This window comes from Heteronotia binoei, chromosome 3 (genome assembly GCF_032191835.1).
Source record: "Heteronotia binoei isolate CCM8104 ecotype False Entrance Well chromosome 3, APGP_CSIRO_Hbin_v1, whole genome shotgun sequence".
Lineage (NCBI taxonomy): Eukaryota > Metazoa > Chordata > Lepidosauria > Squamata > Gekkonidae > Heteronotia > Heteronotia binoei.
The window spans coordinates 183,838,515-183,864,772 of NC_083225.1; the positions used below are offsets into that span (position 1 = coordinate 183,838,515).

The 26,258-nt window shown below is 47.9% G+C and overlaps 1 protein-coding gene across 12 annotated transcripts in view; it reads left to right on the forward strand.

The window, feature by feature from the left end:
• DLG2 (discs large MAGUK scaffold protein 2) overlaps window positions 1-26,258 on the forward strand; it is a 1,647,444-nt gene that overhangs the window by 1,563,741 nt on the left and 57,445 nt on the right. For all 12 annotated transcript variants that reach the window (XR_009555217.1, XM_060234983.1, XM_060234984.1 and 9 more), the window contains one exon: window positions 13,885-13,960. Coding sequence is in view for 11 of the 12 variants with exons in the window: in XM_060234983.1 (XP_060090966.1) it covers window positions 13,885-13,960 (76 nt within the window). In the remaining variant the exon portion in view is untranslated. The remainder of the gene's footprint in view (window positions 1-13,884; window positions 13,961-26,258) is intronic.

Genomic DNA, 26,258 nt, shown 5'->3' on the forward strand with positions numbered 1-26,258 from the left:
ACCCAAGGCCATTCCAGCAGCTGCAAATGGAAGAGTGGGGGACTCAAACCTGGTTCTCCCAGATAAGAGAGCTATGGCTGACCCAAGGCCATTCCAGCAGGTGCAAGTGGAGGAGTGGGGAATCAAACCCGGTTCTCCCAGATAAAAGTCCATGCACTTAACCACTACACCAAACTGGCACGAAAGAGGCATCCCAAATTGGGCCTGCTCAAAAAGAACCATCCCAAACCCTCCACACGCTCCTGCACAAGGTGGCCGCATCCCATCTGCGAGGCAGCTTGGCACGACCAGACAGGAGGGCGTCTCAGAAGCTGGACCGCTCTTTTTGACTACCCTAAAGAGACAAGCACTCATGTGCTCAAGCACTCTAGGCAGTTTTATTGGGGGAAAGCAGGAAGCGGCTTGGGACGGCTTGGCGAGTTCACACCGCCAAGGTACCTCACTTGCGCGCTTCCGTGTCGCGGCGCCAAAGTGTTGATTGGTGTGCGGCTCAAAAATTTGCTACCGCTTCGACAGTTGTAGTTTTTTGAGCTGCTCTGAAGACACCGGAGGACGGGGTGAGGACGGGATGGAGACGGGCGGCAGGTGCTAGCATTTGAAAGGATTTTTCAAGTCGGCTTCTGAGACGTCTCTGAGTCGGCCCAAACTGCCCGTCTGCTATCCGCCGGACTGTCAGGAAGCTCTCCCTAATGTTGAGCCGAAAACTCTTTTGATTTAATTTCAATCCATCGGTTCTATCCGGCCTTCTGGGGCAGTAGAAAGCAGGCTGGGGCTAATCTGTTCCTGTGAGATAATAGATCCATTATATTCCTTATCATCATTTAATTTGCAGAGCTCGCTGCCATTACCATAAAAGCAAAAAAAAACCACCCATGAAAACCCTTTGGCTTGCACAAGATCAATAATTCAATCCCCTCTGTATTGAAAGGTGCTAAAAGTATTCATATGTAGACTTAATTCGGATTGCGGTCCCGGGGGGGGGGGGTGCAGAAGAGAGATTTAATTTGATCCCCCTCCATTGTTGCACCGTTCAAATTGAGCCCACACACTGTTATTAATCTTTAAAGGACAAAGGATAGCTGAAGACAAAGAACATAAGAACATAAAATATAAGAGAAGCTATGTTGGATCAGGCCAATGACCCATCCAGTCCAACACTCTGTGTCACATAAGAACATAAGAGAAGCCATGTTGGATCAGGCCAATGGCCCATCCAGTCCAACGCTCTGTGTCACATAAGAACATAAGAGAAGCCATGTTGGATCAGGCCAATGGCCCATCCGGTCCAACACTCTGTGTCACATAAGAACATAAGAGAAGCCATGTTGGATCAGGCCAGTGGTCCATCCAGTCCAACACTCTGTGTCACATAAGAACATCAGAGAAGCCATGTTGGATCAGGCCAGTGGCCCATCCAGTCCAACACTCTGTGTCACTTAAGAACATAAGAGAAGCCCTGTTGGATCAGGCCAGTGGTCCATCCAGTCCAACACTCTGTGTCACATAAGAACATAAGAGAAGCCATGTTGGATCAGGCCAGTGGCCCATCCGGTCCAACACTCTGTGTCACATAAGAACATAAGAGAAGCCATGTTGGATCAGGCCAGTGGTCCATCCAGTCCAACACTCTGTGTCACATAAGAACATAAGAGAAGCCATGTTGGATCAGGCCAGTGGCCCATCCAGTCCAACACTCTGTGTCACTTAAGAACATAAGAGAAGCCCTGTTGGATCAGGCCAGTGGCCCATCCAGTCCAACACTCTGTGTCACATAAGAACATAAGAGAAGCCATGTTGGATCAGGCCAGTGGCCCATCCGGTCCAACACTCTGTGTCACATAAGAACATAAGAGAAGCCATGTTGGATCAGGCCAGTGGTCCATCCAGTCCAACACTCTGTGTCACATAAGAACATAAGAGAAGCCATGTTGAATCAGGCCAATGGCCCATCCAGTCCAACACTCTGTGTCACTTAAGAACATAAGAGAAGCCCTGTTGGATCAGGCCAGTGGCCCATCCAGTCCAACACTCTGTGTCACACAGTGGCCAAAAAAACAGGCATCATCAGGAGGTCCACCAGTGGAGCCAGGATACTAGAAGCCCTTTCACTGTGCCCTCCCAAGCACCCAGAATACAGAGCATCACTGCCCCAGACAGAGAGTTCCAACAATAAGCTGTGGCTAATAGCCACTGATGGACTTCTGCTCCATATGCTCATCCAATCCCCTCTTGAAGCTGTCTATGCTTGCAGCCACCACCACCTCTTGTGGCAGTGAATTCCACGTGTTAATCACTCTTTGGGTGAAGAAGTATTTCCTTTTATCAGTTCTAACCCGACTGCTCAGCAATTTCATTGAATGTCCATGAGTTCTTGTATTGTGAGAAAGGGAGAAATGTACTTCTTTCTCTACCTTCTCTATCCCATGCATAATCTTGTAAAACTCTATCACATCAAAGATGCACATGAGTCACTCATGAAGCTGAAACAGACCCTTGGTCTCTCTAAAGGTCTGTTCTGTCAACTTTTGACCAGCAGTAGCTCCTCAGGGTCTTAGGCAGAGGTCTTTCACACCACCTCCTACCTGATCTCTCTAACTGGAGATGCTGGGGTTTGAACTCAGGAGCATCTGCAGATGCTTTTCCATTTAGAAGGACCATCTATGAACCCATGAAGTTGCCTTAAATTTCCAGATCAGTGGTGTACTAAGAAGGAAATAGACAAGCTGGAACAGGTCCGGAGGAGGGCAACAAAGATGGTGAGGGGTCTGGAGACCAATTCCTATGAAGAAAGGTTGAAGGAGCTGGGCATGTTTAGCCTAGAGAGGAGATGGCTGAGAGGTGATAGGATCACCATCCTCAAGTACTTGAAGGGCTATCGTATAGAGGATAGTGCAGAATTGTTTTCTGTTGCCCCAGAAGGTAGGACAAGAACTAATGGGTTGAAATTAAATTAGAAGAGTTTCTGGGTCAACATTAGGAAGAACTTCCTGATAGTTAGAGCAGTTCCTCAGGGGAACAGGCTTCCTCGGGAGATGGTGGACTTCCCTTGGAGGTTTTTAAACAGAGGCCAGATGGCAATCTAACAGCAATGCTGATCCTGTGAAATTAGGGGAAGTGCTTGTGAATTTCTTGTGTTGTGCAGAGGGTTGGACTAGGCAGAGATTGGGGAGGGAAGAGGAAGAAAAGGTGTAAAGAAACCAACTTTAAATGTATTCTATTAGCCGCAGCTTATCATTGGAACTCTTTGTCTGGGGCAGTGATGCTCTGTATTCTTGGTGCTTGGGTGGGGGGCACAGTGGGAGGGCTTCTAGTGTCCTGGCCCCACTGGTGGGCCTCCTGATGGTGCCTGGTTTTTTGGCCACTGTGTAACACAGAGTGTTGGACTGGATGGGCCATTGGCCTGATCCAACATGGCTTCTTCTATGTTCTCTAAACCACATACTGGCTTGGCTTGGAGATCTGATTTAAAGAAAGAAATGCTTTTTCCAAGCTGACTAACGAGGGGGGGGGGCTTCAAGAGACACGGAATATGTGTGAAAGAGCCACATGTGACTCCCAAGCCACAGTTTGGCCACCCCTGGTATAGATGAATGCATGTACATTCCCATATATTTATACATACATGCAGCCAATGGTACCAGAGCCAGTTTGGTGTAGTGGTGAAGTGTGCGGACTCTTACCTGGGAGAACCAGGTTTGATTCCCCACTCCTCCACTTGCACCTGCTAGCATGGCCTTGTGTCAGCCATCACTCTGGCAGAGGTTGTCCTTGAAAGGGCACCTGCTGTGAGAACCCTCTCAGCCCCACCCACCTCACAGGGTGTCTGTTGTGGGGGGAGAAGATATAGGAGACTGTAAGCCGCTTTGAGTCTCTGATTCAAAGAGAAGGGCGGGGTATTAATCTGCAATTCTTCTTCTTCTTATACATGACAAGGATGCTTAAACTAAAAAGCATGAGCACATGAACGCATGAAGCTGCCTTATGCTAGAATCATAGAATCATAGAGTTGGAAGTGACCTCCAGGGTCATATAGTCCAACCCCCTGCACAATGCAGGAAACTCACAAACACCTACCCCTAAATTCACAGGATCTTCAATGCTGTCAGATGGCCATCTAGCCTCTGTTTAAAAACCTCCAAGGAAGGAAAGCCCACCACCTCCCAAGGAGGAAGCCTGTTCCACTGAGGAATCACTCTAACGGTCAAGACGTTCTTCCTAATGTTGAGCTGCAAACTCTTTTGATTTAGTTTCAACCCCTTGGTTCTGATCCTACCTTCTGGGCCACAGAAAACAATTCCACACCATCCTCTATAGGACAGCCCTTCAAGTACTAAATCAGACCCTTGGTCCATTAAGGTCAGTATTGTGTACTCCGATTGTCAGCGGCTCTCCAGGTGTCTCCGGCACAGGTCTTGCACATCACCTTAGTACCCGGTCCTTTCTAACTGGAGAAGCTGACGATTGAACCTGGGACCTTCTGTGTGCCAAGCAGGGGGTCTGCCATTGAGCCATGGGCCCGTCCCCTTGCAGTTTCTTTTGCCATAAGCATTTCAGGAGCCATGGAACTTGTTTGCTCTTGCTGCTCCAAGCCAAATTAATTCCCAAAAATTGATCCTCATAGCACAAATGCAAAGAAGAAGAAGAAGAATTATACACCACCCTTGTCTCTGAATCAGAGACTCAGAGCGGCTTACAATCTCCTATATCTTCTCCCCCCACAACACGCACCCTGTGAGGTGGGTGGGGCTGAGAGGGTTCTCACAGCAGCTGCCCTTTCAAGGACAACTTCTGCCAGAGCTATGACTAATCCAAGGCCATTCCAGCAGGTGCAAGTGGAGGAGTGGGGAATCGAACCCGGTTCTCCCAGATAAGAGTCCATGCACTTAACCACTACACCAAACCGGCTCTCTTTAAAGTTGCTTTAAAGAGTGTCTCTCTTTAGTTGCTTTAAAGAGTGTCAGTTGACTCTCTACTGGAAAGAACTCAGGCTAGAAAGAAAAAAAATCCTTTTCAGACTCCTGCTATCTGTATTTTTGATTCCAGAGACTGGATCCAGGACTTCTTGCATGCCTGTATGGAAGGTGGATTGCATGATTAATAACAATTGGGGAGGAGGGGAATCAGTTGCAAACACAGGAGATGCCTGGAGCCGAAGAGCAACGCAGCCAAGGAAGAAAGCGCAGTCTTTTTTGCGGTCCTTCTGTTGTTCTGGGCAAGATCAAGCAGCGCTTGGACTCTGCCCCTCGGCATGCCAATAATGCTCACTGGTGCATCACGTGGGGTGGGAGATGTGTGCCTACCACACCGGTTCTTGCCAGCTCCCCCTTTTTTTGTGTGCCAATCCCTAAAAGGTGCCGTCCTGATCCTTTTAAGCAGTGAGGCAGGGACTCCTCAATCATGAGGGAAGAACTGTGTGCAATTCTGGTCGCCGCACCTCAAAAAGGATATTATAGCATTGGAGAAAGTCCAGAGAAGGGCAACTAGAATGATTAAAGGGCTGGAACACTTTCCCTATGAAGAAAGGTTGAAACGCTTGGGACTCTTTAGCTTGGAGAAACGTCGCCTGTGGGGTGACATGAGAGAGGCTTACAAGACAATGCATGGGATGGAGAAAGTAGAGAAAGAAGTCCTTTTCTCCCTTTCTCACAATACAAGAACTCGTGGGCATTCGATGAAATTGCTGAGCAGTCGGGTTAAAATGGATAAAAGGAAGTCCTTCTTCACCCAAAGGGTGATTAACATGTGGAATTCACTGCCACAGGAGGTGGTGGCAGCCACAAGCATAGCCACCTTCAAGAGGGGTTTAGATAAAAATATGGAGCAGAGGTCCATCAGTGGCTATTAGCCACAGTGTGTGTGTGTGTGTGTGTGTGTGTTGGACTGGATGGGCCATTGGCCTGATCCAACATGGCTTCTCTTATGTTCTTATGTGACACAGAGTGTTGGACTGAATGGGCCATTGGCCTGATCCAACAGGGCTTCTCTTATGTTCTTATGTGACACAGAGTGTTGGACTGGATGGGCCATTGGCCTGATCCAACATGGCTTCTCTTATGTTCTTATGTGACACAGAGTGTTGGACTGGATGGGCCATTGGCCTGATCCAACATGGCTTCTCTTATGTTCTTGTGTGACACAGAGTGTTGGCCTGGATGGGCCATTGGCCTGATCCAACATGGCTTCTCTTATGTTCTTCTGTGACACAGAGCGTTGGGCTGGATGGGCCATTGGCCTGATCCAACGTGGCTTCTCTCATGTTCTTATGTGACACAGAGTGTTGGACTGGATGGGCCATTGGCCTGATCCAACATGGTTTCTCTTATGTTCTTATGTGACACAGAGTGTTGGACTGGATGGGCCATTGGCCTGATCTAACATGGCTTCTCTTATGTTCTTATGTTCTTAAATAGATGGGGGAGGGCGAGCTGGAAAGATGATATCACTTCTGGGTGATGTCATTGCGCTGCACACCCTTCAAGTACATGCGCACCCTTCAAGTACATCAACAGCAGAGGGACTTGGCACCCCTATTGTACCATGCTGAGGCCCCTCCCCTCCCCAAACCCCACCCTCTCCTGGATCCACCCCCACAGCTTCCAGGCATTTTTCAACACAACCCTAGTCACAGAGCAGCTTTCGTGGCAGGACAGAGCATGCCATGGCCATGTCTGGCTGCTGTCCCTGACAGCGGGTGGCTCAGCTCCTATTGGCATGATCCTAGTGAGTGGCGTATTGTGACTCTGCAGGCATAGTATCTAGGGCTGCAATGAGCCTGGTAGCAAGGAAAGGGTACACCTACCCAGAGCCAGGTTGCTTCTGGCGCAGCTGGGACTCAGCAGCTTAACTCAATCTGATGCCTTTCGTTAAAATAAGGAGGGGTGTTATGATTGCTCACGTATGTGCCGAATTAGTCATAAAATAAAACGAAGCCCTCTTTTGGAGGTTAGGCGAAAGAGGGAAATATGAATTAATGCCAGCCCATAATAGTAATTTTAAAAGCGGTCTTTGGCTTTGAGCTAATTATTTTCCCGAGCGTTGCTTTTTCCTTCCCGTTTGCGAGCCTGCACAGCCACGAACCTGCGTTTCCACCCTCCACACCGCCCTCCCTTTTCATTCTAATATAGTTTCATCTGCAAGTTTAAAATTAAAAACTGCTCCAGTAATTTGAAGATCGCACATTGAATTGGAAAGCTGTGCCTCAGCCCATTTCCGTGTGTACATGCTGTCCCCCACCGGGGGGAGGGACTGATTTAGTCCAAATTTCAGTGGTAACTATAGTAACCTACACTCAGGGTGTTGCAGCTGACTCTGTATTTCTTTTATTGTGTGTTGAAGAGGATCTTCTTCCTCACATAAGAACATAAGAGAAGCCATGTTGGATCAGGCCAGTGGCCCATCCAGTCCAACACTCTGTGTTACACAGTGGCCAAAAAACCCCAAGTGCCATCAGGAGGTCCACCAGTGGGGCCAGGACACTAGAAGCCCTCCCACTGTGCCCTCCCCAAGCACCAAGAATACAGAGCATCACTTGCCCAAGACAGAGAGTTCCAAAGATAAGCTGTGGCTAGTAGCCACTGATGGGCCTCTGCTCCATATGCTTATCCAATCCCCTCTTGAAGCTGTTCTGCAGTTATTAGCCCCCAGTGTTCCCTCGGTTACTCTCCTCTTATTGGTTCAGATGTAACCTGGTAATAACCCAGGTTGATTTGAGCTGTGGCTAGCTGGTGAAAGCAGGATTCAGCTCACACAAAACTGGCCAGCCCGGGCTTATTTTGGCAAAGCCTGGTGTTTGCACTGGCGCCCTTTTCTCCACCTCCCAGCCAGAGGTCTGGTTGGTATAACAGCCTGCCTGAGAGGGGGCTGTGGCTCAGAGGTAGAACATCTGCTTGGTATGCAGAAGGTCCCAGGTTCAATCTCCAGCCTCTCCAGCTAAAAGATCTGGCAGTAGGTGTTGTGTTAGACCTCCATCTGAGACTGTAGAGGGCCATGAAGAGGGGATGTGGCTCAGTGGCAGAGCATCTGCCTGGCATGCTGAAGGTCCCAGGTTCAATACTCAGCATCTCCAGTTAAAGGATCTGGCAGTAGGTGGTGTGAAAGACCTCCACATGAGACTATAGAGGGCCATGGAGAGGGGATGTGGCTCAGTGGCAGAGCATCTGCCTGGCATGCAGAAGGTCCCAGGTTCAATCCCAGTTAATCTCCAGTTAAAGGATCTGGCAGAGCATCTGCTTAGCATGCTAAAGGTTCCAGGTTCAATCCCCAGTTAAAGGGCCAGGCAGTAGGTGATGGGAAAGACCTCAGCCTGAGACCCTGGAGAGCTGCTGCCAATCTGAGTAGACCAGCGGTCTCCAACCTTAAGAACATAAGAGAAGCCATGTTGGATCAGGCCAATGACCCATCCAGTCCAACACTCTGTATCACACAGTTGCCTATGTATATATATATATACACACACACACACATACACCACACATGCACACACTGTGGCTAATAGCCACTGATGGACCTCTGCTCCATATTTTTATCCAATCCCGTCTTGAAGCTGGCTATGCTTGCAGTCGCCACCACCTCCTGTGGCAGTGAATTCCACATGTTAATCACCCTTTGGGTGAAGAAGCTCTTCCTTTTATCTGTTTTAACCTGACTGCTCAGCAATTTCATTGAATGCCCTCAAGTTCTTGTATTGTGAAAAAGGGAGAAAAGGACTTCTTTCTCTACTTTCACCATCCCATGCATAATCTTGTAAACCTCTATCATGTCACCCCGCAGTCGACGTTTCTCCAAGCTAAAGAGCCCCAAGTGTTTTCTTCATAGGGAAAGTGTTCCAAACCTTTAATCATTCTAGTTGCCCTTTTCAGGACTTTTTCCAATGCTATAATATCCTTTTTGAGGTGCAGTGATCAGAATTGCATACAGTATTCCAAATGAGACCGCACCATCGATTTATACAGGGTCATTATGATACTGGCTGATTTGTTTTCAGTTCCCTTCCTAATAATTCCCAGCATGCCGTTGGCCTTTTTATTGCAATCGCACACTGTCTTGACATTTTCAGTGAGTTATCTACCACGACCCCAAGATCTCTCTCTTGGTCAGTCTCTGCCAGTTCACAATGCATCTGCCAGTTCACAACCTTTTTGGCACCAGGGACCGGTTCTGTAGAAGATCTCTCTCTTGGTCAGTCTCTGCCAGTTCACAACCCATCTGCCAGTTCACAATGCATCTGCCAATTCACAACCTTTATGGCACCAGGGATCGGTTTTGTAGAAGACAATGTTTCCACAGACCGGGGGGGGCGATGGTGTTGGGATGATACAATTGCGCACTTTATTTTGGTGTGGTAGTTAAGTGTGCGGACTCTTATCTGGGAGAACTGGGTCTGATTCCCAATTCCTCCACTTGCAGCTGCTGGAATGGCCTTGGGTCAGCCATAGCTCTCGCAGAGTTGTCCTAAAAAAGGCAGCTTCTGGGAGAGCTCTCTCAGCCCCACCTACCTCACAGGGTGTCTGTTGTGCGGGAGGAAGGTAAAGGAGATTGTGAGCCACTCTGAGATTCAGAGTGGAGGGAAGGATATAAATCTAATGTCTTCTTCTTATCATTACTACATGGTAATATATAATGAAATATTTATAGAACTCATGACCCAGTTGCTGAGTCCACGGACTGGGAGTTGGGGACCCCTGGAGTAGACAATGCTGACGTTGATGGGCCAAGAGTTGGATGCCGTATATGGCAATTTTGTGTGTTCCAGGTGCACGGCTAATAGGAAACACCTTGCTTCATTGCTGACTAACTCACCATCAGCTGCCAGTGATACAAAAGCAGGGGAGTCCACTCAGGAAAATCCGTCTGTTCTCAAGACACCAGTCAGTCGCCAAGTCCACACACAACTGCCTGTCTCCAAGGCTAGTCAAGGCAATGGCATAATTAAGAAATGAAACTGTAAGGCAGGGGTGTCAAACTCATTTGTTACAAGGGCTGGATCTGACATAAATGAGACCTTGTCGGGACAGGCCTTGGGTGTCATAAAATGTAATGCCAGGTAGCAGAGATATAAACTTTATAAAGCACAGGCAAACACAATTAAAGATTTTTTTTAAAAAAAAAAACCACCCTTAAACTAAAACATGCTTAAACAGTAGCACTTGTTGGTCTTAAAGATGCTTTCTTTATATCTCTCCTGTGGGATTCAGAGAACTGGGCAAAGGAAGCTCTGGCTCTTTCCTTCCTTCCCCAGGGGACCAGGAAGAAAGGAGCCTCAGCCAGTAGAAGGAAGAGAGGCTTGGCTCAGTAGCTCTGCTGTGCGATTGAGAGAGACTGGCAAAGCAAGCTATCCCTCCATCCCTTCCTCCCCAAGGAAGCAGCCTCAGCCAATGGAGAAAATAGAGGCTTTGCTCTGTAGCTCCTCTGCAGTTGAGCAAGCCTGGCAAAGCAAGCTGTGATGCAGAAGGAAGCAAGAGAGAGGGAGAACGACAGCCAGTTGCTTGGGGGGCTGATAGGAGCCCTCTGGGGGCCTGATTCGGCCCCTGGGCTACACGTTTGATACCCCTGCTAAGGTTTTGCCGATTATTGACCCAACTCTCCAGTTCTCATATTAAAAGAGTAATTTGAGTTCAGATACAGAGCATTTCCCTTGTGCTGTGACCAGCCAAAGCTAGGACTAACGAAAGCAAGAACAAAGCATACAATTATGCTAAAAAAAAAAAAAATGCATGCAAAAAGTCTCCAGCCAACTTAGGGCTCATTCCCACAGATGGCATTGCATAGAGCCATTTGGAGGATCAAGGTCGACAGACAAGTCCTCCTTATGGGTTACCAAGCAACGTGATAAGTTCAAAGCTCAGTCTCATTTGAGTTTCCTTCCTAGTCCACCTGCACCTCTCTTAACTGCTATATAGTCGTGTCTGCTATCAGTCAAAGTGAGAGAACTCCAAGTTCCAAAGCATAATCAGCAAACAAGAGCCAGTTTGGTGTAGTGGTTAAGTGTGCGGACTCTTATCTGGGAGAACCGGGTTTGATTCCCCACTCCTCCACTTGCAGCTGCTGGAATGGCCTTGGGTCAGCCAGAGCTCTTGCAGAGCCGTCCTTGAAAGGGCAGCTTCTGGGAGAGCTCTCTCAGCCCCACCTACTTCACAGAGTGTCTGTTGCAGGGGAGAGGTAAAGGAGATTGTGAGCCGCTCTGTGAATTTGGAGTGTATGGCGGGGTATAAATCCAATATCTTCTTCTTATACTGTGAATCAGGATGTCTATAGAACAGAGGTCCCCAATCCCCAGGCCGTGGACCGGTCCCAGTCCATGGCCTGTTAGCAACTGGTCCGTGAGTTGTATAATTATTTCATTATATATTACAATGCAGTAATAATAAGACGACGACATGGGATTTATATCCCACCTTCCATTCCAAATCTCTGAGTCCCAGAGCAGTTCACAATCTCCTTTACCTTCCTCCCCCACAACAAGCACCTTGTGAGGTGGGTGGGGCTGAGAGACCTCTCGCAGAAGCTGCCCTTTCGAGGACACCCTCTGCCAGAGTTTTGGCTAACCCAAGGCCATTCCAGCACCTGCAAGTGGAGAAGTGGGGAATCGAACCTGGTTCTCCCAGATAAGAGTCATAGAATCATAGAGTTGGAAGGGACCTCCAGGGTCATCTAGTCCAACCCCCTGCACAATGCAGTAAACTCACAAACACCTCCCCCTAAATTCACAGGATCTTCATTGCTGTCAATGGCCATCTAGCCTCTGTTTAAAAACCTCCAAGGAAGGAGAATCCACCACCTCCCAAGGAAGCCTGTTCCACAGAGGAATCGCTCTAATTCCTTCCTAAGCTCTTCCTAATGTTGAGCTGGAAACTCTTATTTAATTTCAACATGTTGGTTCTGGTCCTACCTTCTGGGGCCATAGAAAACAATTGCACCCCATCCTCTCTATGACAGACCTTCAAGTACTTGAAGATGGTGATCATATCACCTCTCAGCTGCCTCCTCTCCGGGCTAAACATCCCCAGCTCCTTCAACCTTTCCTCATAGGACTTGGTCTCCAGACCCCTCACCATCTTTGTCGCCCTCCTCTGGACCCGTTCCAGCTTGTCTAGATCCTTCTTAAAATGTGGTGCCCAAAACTGAACACAATACTCCAGGTGAGGTCTTACCAGAGCAGAGTAAAGCGATACCATCACATCGCGTCCACACACTTCACCACCACACCAAACGAATAGAAATAAAGTGCACAATTGTATCATCCCGAAACCATCTCCCCCCACCCCCACCCCTGTCTGTAGAAAAACTGTCTTCCACAAAACCGGTCCCTGCTGCCAAAAAGGTTGGGGACCACCGCTATAGAACATCAAGTCACAGAATGCATGTGGAATGACACCTTATAGAAATACCATGGCAAGCCCATCCTGACAGAAACACTGGTTGCCAACATTTATGCAAAGTCCGCAGAACTCTCTCCCAAGCATCTCTGCTCCAAGGCATAGATCTGTGGCGGACATTGCACGCCCTTTGTAGCTCCTTTGCATCTGAGGACACACACCCCTGAGTAGCAAATCCTCCAAGAGCTTACAGGGCTCTTCGTACAAGGCCTACTGTAAGCTCCAGGAGGATTGGCTACATCAGAGGGGTGGGGCCTAATATGCAAAGGAGCTCCTGCTACAAAAAAAAGCCCTGCCTGTCCCCACTGCCTCTATCTCTTTGTACCATAGAGACCAGGTGAAATCCTAGAGTGTTGGTAGTGTCATCTCCAGGTTCCAGCCTCATCCTTTATGTCCTTTTCCTCATTCCCCACCCCTCCTCCAAGGTCTCCTGGGGATTCCAGATGCTGCCAGTATGCTTTCCAAGGGAAACAAGAGTGGGGGGGGCATGGCTTAGTGGTAGAGCATCTGCTTCAAATGCTGAAGGTCCCAGGTTCAGTCCTCAGCATCTCCAGTTTAGAGATCAGGTAGCGGGTGATGTGAAAGATTTCATCCTGCATCCCAAGTGAGCTGCTACCAATCTGATTCTTGTAAATGGAGATGCTGGGGACTGAACCTAGGACTTTCTGCATGCCAGGCAAATGCTCTGCCACTGAGCCCAGCCTCTCTCCGTGGGTCTCCAGCCACAGGGGGAGGGTGTATTATGGGTTGATGACTGCCAGCACCTTTCCTAGTATGATGACTGCCAGCACCTTTCCTAGTATGATGACTGCCAGCACCTTTCCTAGTGTCCCTCAAGTGTTTTATAAAGTGGGTGGAGCCAAGGGGTTTTTTGCCCAGCAAGGCTTCTGATTGGTCATTACAGGTTTGATTGACTGTATTATGGGCACTATGATGACTGCCAGCACCTTTCCTAGTGTCCCTCAAGTGTTTTATAAAGTGGGTGGAGCCAAGGGGTTTTTTGCCCAGCAAGGCTTCTGATTAGTCATTACAGGCTTGACTGGCTCTATTATGGGCACTATGATGACTGCCAGCACCTTTCCTAGTGTCCCTCAAGTGTTTTATAAAGTGGGTGGAGCCAAGGGTTTTTTTGCCCAGCAAGGCTTCTGATTGGTCATTACAGGTTTGATTGACTGTATTATGGGCACTATGATGACTACCAACACCTTTCTAGTATTTTATGAAGTGAGTGGAGCCAAGGGTTTTTTTGCCCAGCAAGGCTTCTGATTGGTCATTACAGGTTTGATTGACTGTACAGATATTTTAAAATGGGATCTTTACTGTGTGACTGACGGTGGGCCTTGGCAGCCATTTTGGTAGCTGGCTCCGCCTCCTGGAGCAGCCATTTTGTATGCCAGAATATGCCAGAATTCTAAAACTGCCACAGGCTCGAAAAGGTTAGGAACCCTGTCCTAAAATATACAATCATAAAGACCTCTCTCTCTTTCTCTCTTTTTCTCTCTCTCTCTAGGGTTGAAAGGAAAGAGCGAGCACGTTTAAAGACAGTGAAGTTTAATGCGAAACCTGGCGTGATCGATGCAAAAGGGGTACGTAACTCCAAATTTACTGTGTGGAGATCCTAATCTTACAGCTCTTTGTAGTTAAAAGTTGAACACCATGAAAGAAAGGATGACCAAGGAAGGTGCAGAAAAGGAAATGAGGGGAAAGAGCAAATGCAAAGGTTTGGGCTACAACAGGCAAGCCGGGAGACAGAAAGGTTTCAGAATGACACAGATTGTGACATTGCATCCGGTGAAACTGAGAAGACTTAATTCTGTTGCGTTATGGCACAGGCTCGTAAACTCTGATTACCATTATTTAGCATCAACAGGATGCAAGGGGGTTTTCTCATACCTTTGCTGGAGCTGGTCAAAGCATCATAAAAGTGTGGATGGAACACAGTTAAACCATCCTAGCACCTCCAGCTTAAAGAGCTGGCAGCCCAACCCAATCAAGATCCAAACCAGATCAGCTTCCATTTCTTCCTCTAGCTAAGGTTGCCAGCTCCGAGTTGAGAAATCCTGGGATATCTGGGTGTGGGACTTGGGGTGGTTGGGGTTGGGGGCAGGGAGAGACCTCAACGGGGTCTATTGTCACAGAGTCCACCTTCCAAAGCAGCCATTTTCTCCTGGGGAACTGACGCATGTAGTCTGGAGATGGTTTTTAATTCTAGGGGATCTACAGGCTCCACCTGGAGGTTGGCTACCTTTCTACACAGGCCTCGCTGAACAGGCAAAAGTGTAAAAATGAAGACATAGCTGAGACTCTACAATCCATAATTGTCTCTACCGCTCTCCCGCTCCTCTTCTCCATGGGGCTTTGAGATGTGAAAGAGCCACATGTGGCTCTTGAGCCGCAGTCAGGCCACCACAGGAGATAGTGGCAGCTGCAAGCATAGACAGCTTCAAGAGGGAATTGCATAAACATATGGAGCAGAGGTCCATCAGTGGCTATTAGCCACAGCGTATTGTTGGAACTCTGTCTGGGGCAGTGATGCTCTGTATTCTGGGTGCTTGGGGCGGGCAACATTGGGAGGGCTTCTAGTATCCTGGTCACACTGGTGGACCTCTTGATGGCACTTGGGTTTTTTGTCCACTGTGTGACACAGAGTGTTGGACTGGATGGGCCACTGGCCTGAGGGGGTTTTTGGTGGACCTCTTGATGGCACTTGGGTTTTTTGTCCACTGTGTGACAGAGTGTTGGACTGGATGGGCCACTGGCCTGATCCAACATGGCTTCTCTTATATTCTTATGTCTTTTTTAACCAAAGTAGGCCTGGGGTCAGGTTGACTCTCCACAAGACAGGTAGGAAGAGGCTTCTTCTCTCTTTTCCCTTCCAGTCCTTTTAAAATTCAAAATTGCCCTCCCAAAAGCAATTTTGGAATATAAGCAAGACAGTTGTAGGAAGTCGGTGTCTTTCCTCCACTGGTAACTTAGGGGCTGGTTTTTGAGGCCTGAAGATACACAGGTGCCAGCTCTGGGTTGGGGAATTCCTGGAGATTTAGGGGGTGGAGCCTGGGGAAAGAAGGGACTTCAGCAGGGCATAATGCCATAGAGTCTGCTTTCCAAAGCAGCCATTTTCTCCAGGGGAACTGATCTCTGTTGCCTGGAGATCTATTGTACTTCCAAGAGACCTCCAGGCACCACCTAGAGGTCCGTTGAACTAAGAGAGAAGTCACTATGGAGATAATCCAAAACACAACCACAAGGCCACTTAGAGCCTTTTGAGTTATTGCCATAAGTGAAGGTTTTTGTGGAGACTATGGTCCCTATTAGTGCCATGCAAGAATCTTATATTTGTTACTAAAATTTGTGGAATATCCCCTGTTGAAAAAGAATTGGAAACAGGTGGGGCAGAAGTCGACCAACCTGTCCAGGGATTTTCAAGCAACATTTGGAAATTCATATTTCATTGAAGAAAATTTCACTGAAAAAATCACTGCATGAAGACGACGTTCTCACGTTGGATTTTTTCCATATGTATCTACTCTAAGGACTTCATTAGGGACTTTGTGTTTCTTTGTGTTTATGGTTAATAATACATTTGTTAGTTAATTGTCACTATAACCTTATGAGCATATGAAGCTGCCTTCTACTGAATCAGACCCTCGGTCCATCAAAGTCAGTATTGTCTACTCAGGCTGGCAGCTGCTCTCCAGGGTCTCAAGCTGAGGTTTTCCACACCTATTTGCCTGGACCCTTTTCAGTTGGAGATGCTGGGGGTTGAACCTGGGACCTTCTGCTTCCCAAGCAGATGCTCTACCACTGAGCCACCGTCCCTCCCCTTGTGGTTGTGTTTTTGATTACCACCAAGAGGTTGGCAACTCTACCTGGAGAGGAAGTATACTGTTGTACCTTCTGTTCCCAGCTTGCCTCGGGCTGCTTCAAATTGGAAAAAAAAAGCAGAAGAAAGAATTGCAGGACTCGGGATATCGATGGGAGTGGCCAAACTTGCTTGATGTAAGAGCCACATAGAATAAACGTCAGATGTTGGAGGGAGGGAGGGAGGGAGGAAATAGATGGAGGAGGGAGTGAGAGGTGGAAAGAAAGCAACTTTCATGTTAAATGCATTCTCCAAGCTGCTTGGATGGCTTGGAGAAGTGATTTAAAGGGACTTTTCCAAGCCAGCTGATAGGGCAGCGGGGGCTTTGACCCACACAATATGTGTGAAAGAGCCACATGTGGGTCCTGAGCCGCAGTCAGGCCACTTCTAGTATAGATGAAGTCGGGTAGCTCTGTTAGTCTGTCTGTAGCAGCTAGAAAAGAGTAAGAGTCCAAGAGCGATTTAAAGACTAAGAAAATCTGTGACAGGTAAGGAGCTTTCGTGAGTCACTGCTCACATCTTCAGATACAGCTAGAATGTGAGTCTACCTGTCCTATATATTGGAAAGGGTAATGTGTCATCTGAGGCTTATTTTCTTGTTGTTCAGTCGCACAGTCGCGTCCAGCTCTTTGCGACCCCATGGACCAAGTCACGCCAGGCCCTCCTGTCTTCCACCATCCTCCAAAGTCTGCTCAAAATCGTGTTTGTTACATCAGTAACACTGTCCAGCCATCTCCTCTTTTGCCGTCCCTTTCTTCTTCTGCCTTCTGTCCTTCCCAGCATCAGGGCCTTCTCCAGTGAGTGCTCCCTTCTCATTGGGTGGCCAAAGGATTTGAGCTTCGGCTTCAACATCTGACCTTCCAGGGAACAGTCTGGGTTGATTTCCCTTAGGACTGACCGATTGGATCTTCTTGCAGTCCAGGGGACTTTCAAGAGTCTTCTCCAGGGAGTGCTCCCTTCTCATTGGGTGGCCAAAGTCTTTGAGCTTCAGCTTCAACATCTGACCTTCCAGGGAACAGTCTGGGTTGATTTCCCTTAGGACTGACTGATTGGATCTTCTTGCAGTCCAAGGGACTCTCAAGATTCTTCTCCAGCACCACAATTCAAAAGCGTCCAGGGGTGGAATTCTAGCAGAAGCTCCTTTGCATATTAGGCCCCACCCCCCTGATGTAGCCAGTCCTCCAAGAGCTTACAAAAAAAGAGCCTTGTAAGCTCTTGGAGGATGGGCTACAACAGGGATGTGTGGCCTAATATGCAAAGGAGTTCCTGCTAGGATTCCACCCCTGAACGCATCTGTTCTTCTGCGCTCGGCCTTCCTTATGGTCCAGCTGTCACAGCCATACATTACTACTGGGAATACCATCGCTTTGAATATACAGACTTTTGTTGGCAGGGTGGCCAAGTAGTGATGGGGCCGGAAGCCTTATTTTCAAGTCTGCAGTTGTTAATGATGCCTCATGCAGACCAGTATCTGGTGAGAATTTAATTACCCTTTAATTTCCTGCGTCTCTCTCGTTGCATCTTGCTAGCAAGGTAATATCAATCTTATTGCCACTAATTTCGTGACTGGCGGTGACATTTCCCGAAACGGCATCGTTAGGGAATCAAGCTGGTTTAGCCTTTTCAAATCCCTGCATCCCTCTTTATCTCGGGCTCAACCTGTTCGCTCGTTGGGGAAAAAATATCGTCTTCGGTCTAAATGTGAAACGTGAGATTATAAAGAACATGACGTGTGTAGAGAGGAATGCGAGAGATTTGATCTTTCTGTTCTTACACGTAAAATATGAATGAATGGTGTAAGAAAGTAGGAAAATGAGGGACCTCAAAGAATTCTTGGAGGAGGAAGAGAAAGAAGAAACGATGACGACATTGCCTTTATACCCTGCCCTACCTACACTTTGAATCTCAGAGCGGCTTATAATCTCTTTTACATTCCCCACCACCACAACAGACGCCCTGTGAGGTAGGTGGGGCTGAGAGAGATTTCACAGAAGCTGCCTTTTCAAGGACAGGTCTGCCAGAGCTATGGCTGACCCAAGGCCATTCCAGCAGGTGCAAGTGGAGGTGTGGGGAATCAAACCCCGTACTCCCAGATAAGAGTCTGCACATTTCACCACTACGCCAAAGTGGCTCTCGAAGAAGAGGGCAATTTCAATCCACTTTGACTTAAGTACACTTTGTAAATGAATTTTTACCGTGTGAAACAGGAAAAAAGGGCTTGCAAACAATCACTCCAGTGCATTGCATGTAGAAAGATGCCAGCCCTGGGAATTCTCTCAGCTGTCCAATTAGCTCTGTTGGAATCCTCATTGTTCACCACTTCTGAATTGGGACATGAATCCCATTTTTCTTCAGTCCAACAGCATATGCTTTTTGCATTCCATTAACCAAAGGCTCCAGGGCAATCTGCTATCTCTAGAGCAGGGTTCCCCAACCCCCAGTCCATGGACCAGTACCGGTCTGTGACCGGTTAGCAACCGGGCTGCAGAGTGAGGCAGAGGCTCCACACCACCCCTTTCATCCACTCAGGTCCCATGCGGACGACAGAGGCAGTGCAGCCTCACTCCCTCTTTCATTCGCCCAGGTCCCGGATAGGCAGAAGGGGCAGCATGGCAGTGACCTTCACCTATCGCTCATTTAAAGACCGCCATGGAGGCAGGAATAGGGTGTGGATGTGGGGGCAGCCTGGGCAGCAAAAACCCCAGCACTCCCACCTCCACTGGTCCATGGAAAAAATGTCTTCCACAAAACCGGATCCCTGGTGCCCAAAAGGTTGGAGAGCCAGTTTGGTATAGTGGTTAGGTGTGCAGACTCTTCTCTGGGAGAACCGGGTTTGATTCCCCGCTCCTCCACTTGCACCTGCTAGCATGGCCTTGGGTCAGCCATAGCTCTGGCAGAGGTTGTCCTTGAAAGGGCAGCCGCTGTGAGAGCCCTCTCAGCCCCACCCACCTCACAGGGTGTCTGTTGTGGGGGAGGAAGGGAAAGGAGATTGTAGACCGCTCTGAGACTCTGTCCTTGAAAGGGCAGCTGCTGCGAGAGCCCTCTCAGCGCCACTCACCTCACAGGATGTCTCTTGTGGGGGAGGAAGGGAAAGGAGATTGTGAGCCGCTCTGAGATTCGGAGTGGAGGGCGGGATATAAATCCAGTATCATCTTCTTCTTCTAGAGTTTTGTCTTTGAGGATCATGGGATTTAATCCCTTTTATCAGGTGCATTATTCTCATTATCTTTTTTGTATAGTTTTTTTTTCAGTGTATCTTTTCCTCCATGTATTTCCCAGGACACTATGCTCACAAAGAAAATTTGAGACAGATTAAAACAATTGGTGCATGGCAGAAAGTTCACCTCAGTCCCCAGGTGACAGTAAGGCAGATAATAATATCAATCCAATTAGAGAGGCCGGCCCCGAGATCTTTTTCTTTTTTTTAAGCGGTGAGCCAGGGGTATAAATAGCAGGTGTAATTTCATCAAGCCAGAGCGAAACCTGAAATTATCACTTGACGCTCCCTATTAAACCTTTTAATTTGCCACGTTTAATGGCATCACACTTCTCTGATCCTGTTAATTTCCGCTTTCCTAATCGTTCACGTGCAAAGCCCTGTTTTAATATCCATGCAAGAAGGTGGCATCTCCGAAATAAGCTATGATGCTTTGGCAATGATGCGGGGAGCGCCTAGGGGTTTTTAAAAAGGCTTACTGGAATCTGGGGTGCAAGTCACTTAGCTAACCCCGTCCACCTATCGTTGTGAATACAAGGACTCGCCAAACAAGAACGCGTGGACGCTTAATGAAATGAATGAGCAGTCGGCGTAGAACAGATAAAAGGAAGAACTTCTTCACCTCAAGAGTCATTAACACATGGAATTCACTGCCCCAGGAGGTGGTGCTGGCTACAAGCATAGACAGCTTCCAGAGGGGACTGGATAAACATACAGAGCAGAGGTCCATTAGTGGTTATTAGCCACAAGGTTTACAGGGAACAGTGATGCTCTGTATTTCTGGTGCTTGGGGGGAGGGCAACAGTGGGAGGGCTTTTGGGGAGTTCCGTCCCTGTTGGTGGACCTCCTGAGGGCACCTGGGTTTTGGCCACTGTTTGACACAGAGTGTTGGACTGGAGGGACCATCGACCTGATCCAACACCTTCTCTTATGTTCCCGTGTCTGGGGCAGTGATGTTCTGTATTCTTGGTGCTTGAGGGCAACAGCAGGAGGGCTTCTGGAGTTCTAGCCCCACTAGTGGACCTCCTGATGGCACCTGGATTTTGGCCACTGTGTGACACAGAGTGTTGGACTCGAAGGGCCATTGGCCTGATCCAACATGGCTTCTCTTATGTTCTTCTGCTCTTAAATCACATGATCATCTCAGTTCCATAAGCCTCTGAAAAGACCACTGAAAAGACCTCCCAAATTTTCCCTACATGTGTCCACTCTTCTTGGCAGCCTGAATGGAGATGATAGAAGGTGTTCTCAAGCTGCAGACAACTTATGGCAACCCCATAGAGTTTTCAAGACAAAAGCTGGTTTGCTATTGCCTGCCTCTACATAGCAACACTTGACTTCTTTGGTGTCATCCAAGTGCTAACGAGGACTGATCCTGCTTAGCTTCTGAGATCTCATGAGAGCAGAACTGCTCTAAGAGAGTTATGACTGACCCAAGATTATTCCAGCAGCTGCAAGTGGAGGAGTGGGGAATCAAACCTAGTTCTCCCAGATAAGAGTCTGCACACTTAACCACTACACCAAACTGGCTTTCAAAAAATCTATAGCAGGGGTGGCCAATAATAGCTCTCCAGATGTTTTACCTACAACTTGCCTACAACTGCCATCAGCCCCAGCCATTGGCCATGCTGGCTGGGGCTGATGGGAGTTGTAGGCAAAAACCATCTGGAGAGCTTCCGTTGGCCATCCCTGATCAATAGGATTTGATGTTTAACTTTTTGCCTGTCCAAGTCCTTTTGAATCGTTTCCCTCCGGAAGGGCTTCTAAACTGTATGTAAGTCTTAACAGGGGAAGACAGTCTACAAAGGATCCTATACAGTATAGCTTCCAAAGCAATGGATGAGGGTCTGGGAGATCGTGGTTCAAATCCCCACTCAGCCATAGAACGTTTCTTATTAATAGGAGATTAGATAGATTCATGGAAGATAAGTCTATCAAAGGCTATTAGTCGTGGCGATTGAGGAGAACTTCCAAATCCCAAAGCCAGGAAGCAACCTCAGGAGAAGGCCTCTGCCTCTATACCCTGCTGTTTGCTAACCCTCCAGAAGAACTGGTTGGCCATTGTGTGAGACGGGATGCTGGATTAGATGGACCACTGCTCTGATTCTAGCTGGGTTCTTCTTAGGTTTTTATTTATTTATTTATAAATTTATTACTTTCAATTTATATCCCGCCCTCTCCGCAAGCGGACTCAGGGCGGCTTACATCATCAATCCAATAAAACCTATAAAACCATAATTTACATATATCAGCTTTAAAACCATTCTATGGCGCTATTTCAGTACAGTATAGGCGGTATTGAATTCTCGACTATGATCGCCAGCATTCTGTAAGATGTCCGGTGGCAGCCCTTTTTCAGTCAAACAGCAAAAGCCTGTTTAAACAATTCGGTATTACAGGCCCTGTGGAACGCAGACAAATCCCGCAGGGCCCTTACAGCTTCTGGAAGGGTGTTCCAAAGTTCTGGTGCTGCCACCGAAAAAGCCCTGGATCTCGTCACACATAGCCTGGCTTCTTTTGGGCCAGGGGCAGACAACCGATTTTTTGTCCCTGATCGCAGTGCTCTCTGGGGGATATATGGGGAAAGACGGTCCCGTAGATAGGCAGGTCCCTGACCATAAAGGGCTTTGAAGGTTAGTACCAACACCTTGAAGCGAACTCGGAACACAACAGGCAACCAGTGCAGCTCCCTCAGCACTGGCCGAATGTGCTCCCATCGCGGCAGCCCCATTAACAGCCGTGCCGCAGCATTCTGCACTAGTTGTAGTCTCCGGGTTAGCATCGAGGGTAGCCCCATGTAGAGAGCATTACAGTGATCTATTCTTGAGGTGACGGTAGCATGGATTACCGTCGCTAAGTCGTTGCGCTCCAGGTAAGGGGCCAGCTGCCGCGCTTGCCGAAGATGAAAAAAGGTAGATCTAACAGTGGCTGCTACCTGGGCCTCCACTGTAAGGGAGGACTCAAGACCTTTTTCTGAAGACCTCAGTCTTCTATGCCCTGTTGTTGACCATCCAGAGGAACTGATTGGCCACTGTATAAGACAGGATGCTGGACTAGATGGAGCACTGCTCTGATTCTAGCTGGGCTCTCCTTATGTTTTTCTGAAGACCTCAGTCTTCTATGCCCTGTTGTTGACCATCTAGAGGAACTGATTGGCCACTGTATGAGACAGGATGCTGAACTAGATGGACCACTGCTCTGATTCTAGCTGGGCTCTTCTTATGTTTTTCTGAAGACCTCAGTCTTCTATGCCCTGTTGTTGACCCTCCAGAGGAACTGATTGGCCACTGTATGAGACAGGATGCTGGACTAGATGGACCACTGCTCTGATTCTAACTGGGCTCTTCTTATGTTTTTCTGAAGACCTCAGTCTTCTATGCCTTGTTGTCAACCATCCAGAGGAACTGATTGGCTTCTGTATGAGACAGGATGCTGGACTGGATGGACCACTAGTCTAATCCAGCAGGTCTCTTCTTATGTTCCTATGAAAGCCTCTGTGTCCTGTTTCTGGCTGTCCAGAGGAACTGGTTGGCCACTGTGTGAAACAAGATGCTGGACTAAATGGGCCATTGGTCTGATCCAGCTGGGCTCTTCTTGTGTCCTTATGACATGCGGTTGATCACTCTTTCTCACTTTCACAATCAATCTTTATTACAGCCCTCAAACTATACAGAAGCAGAACAAACACCATTCATGAATTACCTAGAAATTATATCTCACTCAGCCTAGTACATCCAACAGTGAGAAGGGTTAGAGGTTATCAGAATAAATGGTACACAAGACATTATCTCAACCTGTATTTTCATAGCACAGGACATAAACCTGTACATCAAATTTTAAAAGTCTTTAAAACTTTCTGAGGGTTCCCCCTCTTTCTCCCCATCTACCTTGTCCACTGAATAGTAGGTGCAGCTGCATAACAATCCCTGGATTAGGAGAGCGGGCAGTCAGCCAGCCACCAGGAGCTTTGCCACACCCCCTGCAGCCCTCATTAACCCCTGGAGAAGCCCGCACCACCCTTTTTCTACTTCTTATGTGATTTTGGGCAGCAGGTGGCTTGCTGGCCTTTAGATTCTGGAGATGGGAGGAAGGAGAGCCCCAGGTGAGAGAGACCTGCTTGGGCTGGTTGGATCTCTAGCCATCCCAAGCAGGCCTCGCTTACCCGGGGCTCTCCTTTCTTGCATCAGGTTGCTTTTGACTGGTGGTGGGGGGCATATAATAATGTTATGCTAATGAGCTCCACCACCTATTTTTCTACAAAACGGCCCCTGGTGAGGATAAAATGAAAGGGGCAATAATGTACGCAGCCCTGCGCCTCTTAAAGGGAAGGCAGGGTATCAATGTGATCTGGTGGTACCAAGAAGGGCATTTCATTCTCTCCTCGGAAAGCTTCAACGCTGACATGCAGCTAGAGACTCAGGGCACCCGCATCAACGTGCACCGTTTCCAGGCAAGCCGGTGGCACTGACACCATCCCTTTCAGAAAGCTTTCCATTTCAGAGGCCATGCGTTCCCAAATGAAAGGTTCCTCGCCTTGGTCCTGTTGTATCCTTTTCGGAATAGCTGTATTAGCAGCGCGACCCGTTCTGCCTCATCCGAAGGCAAGGGGAAAAGATTATTCCGTCAATGCTTTGCCCTTTTGAGTTGAAAGGAGAACTTGAAAAGTGACATTAGCAATTGCTGGGTTCCGTTTGTCACTCGACGGCTTCTTTCAGCAGCCCAGGTGACGATTGATGCCTTCGTGCTCTTTGATTGACGCCTTCGTGCTCTTTTGACTTTGAGAACAAGTCGGGTTTTGAAGAACCGTTGACATCTGTGGAGGGGCAGACAAAGGAATGCATTAGAGGTCATGGAACAACCATGGGGGGAGGGAGAGAAAGAGACTTCCAGTGCTCCTGGGAGGCAGCTTCAGAAGAGTCTTTGGTATGCGTTGCCAACCCAGAATACGCCGAATGTTCAATACGCTGACCATGAGTCAACAGTGCGATGCAGTGACTAAAAAGGCAAACGCAATTTTGGGCTGTATCAACAGAAGTCTAGTGTCCAGATCACAAGATGTGATGGTATCACTTTACTCTGCTCTGGTAAGACCTCACCTGGAGTCTTGTGTTCAGTTTGGGGCACCACATTTTAAGAAGGATATAGACAAGCTGGAACGGGTCCAGAGGAGGGCAATGAAGATGGTGAGGGGTCTGGAGACCAAGTCCTATGAGGAAAGGTTGAAGGAGCTGGGGATGTTTAGCCTGGAGAGGAGGAGGCTGAGAAGTGATAGGATCACCATCTTCAAGTACTTGAAGGGCTGTCCTATAGAGGATGGTGTGGAATTGTTTTCTGTGGCCCCAAAAGGTAGGACCAGAACCAGTAGGTTGAAATTAAATCAGAAGAGTTTCCAGCTCAACATTAGGAGGAACTTTCTGATGGTTAGCGTGATTCCTCAGTGGAACAGGCTTCCTCAGGAGGTGGTGGGCTCTCCTTCCTTGGAGGTTTTTAAACAGAGGCTGGATGGCCATCTGGCAGCAATGAAAATCCTGTGAATTTAGGGAGAGGTGTTTGTGAGTTTCCTGCATTGTGCAGGGGGTTGGACTAGATGACCCTGGAGGTCCCTTCCAGCTCTATAATTCTATGATTCTAAGTCCATTTTGGCCAGCAGCTTTATTCCACATCAGGGCACTTTTTCTAGCAGGAGCTCCTCTGCATATTAGCCCACGCCCCCCTAATGTAGACAATCCTCCAAGACCTTAGAGAGCTCTTAGTACAGAGCCTACTGTAAGCTCCAGTATGATTGGCTACATCAGGGGGTGTGGCCTAAAATGCAGATGAGCTCCTGCTAGAAAAAGAGCCCTGTTCCACACCCAGTTTTATTATATATATATATATATATATATATATATATATATATATATATATATATATATATATATATATATATATAATATATATATATATATATATATATATATATATATATATATATATATATATATATATATATATATATATAATCAATTCCATTAAAAAGATTACTAACCCTGATGGAGTCTTTAAAGTGCTATTAATTCAGTCATTACATCAGGGGTGGGGAATCCCCCTAAGAGGGGGTGGGGAGGAAAAGGTGCCAGCATGGCAACCATCGCTGTCCTTATTCAAAGGCTTGGCGGAACATCTCTGCCTTACAGGCCCTCTCAGAGCCAGTTTGGTGTAGAGAGCCAGTTTGGTGTAGTGGTTAAGTGTGCAGACTCTTATCTGGGAGAACAGGGTTTGATTCCCCACTCCTCCACTTGCACCTGCTGGAATGGCCTTGGGTCAGCCATAGCTCTGGCAGAGGTTGTCCTTGAAAGGGCAGCTGCTGGGAGAGCCCTCTCCAGCCCCAGGGTGTCTGTTGTGGGGGGAAAAGATAAAGGAGATTGTAAGTTGCTCTGAGTCTCTGATTCAGAGAGAAGGGCAAGGTATAAATCTGCAGTCGTCTTCTTCTTCAACATAGATCCTCTTGTCCATTAGACTCTGGCAGAATCCTGACTTGAAAGCTCATATAGGGGTTAAGAAACACCATAACGAAAATGTCTTACACTGAGTCAGAAAGGTCCAGCCTAACTCTGTACTGGAAGAGGCTGACGCTCTCCAAGGTCCCAGGCAAAGGTCTTCTCCAGTCATATAAGCTCATAAGAAGAGCCTTGCTGGATCAGACCAGTGGTCCATGTAGTCCAGCACCCCATCTTACACAGCAGCCAACCTGTTCCTCTGAAGGGCCAACAACAAGGCACAGAGGCTGAGGCCTTCATAAGAACATCACAAGAGCCTTGTTGGA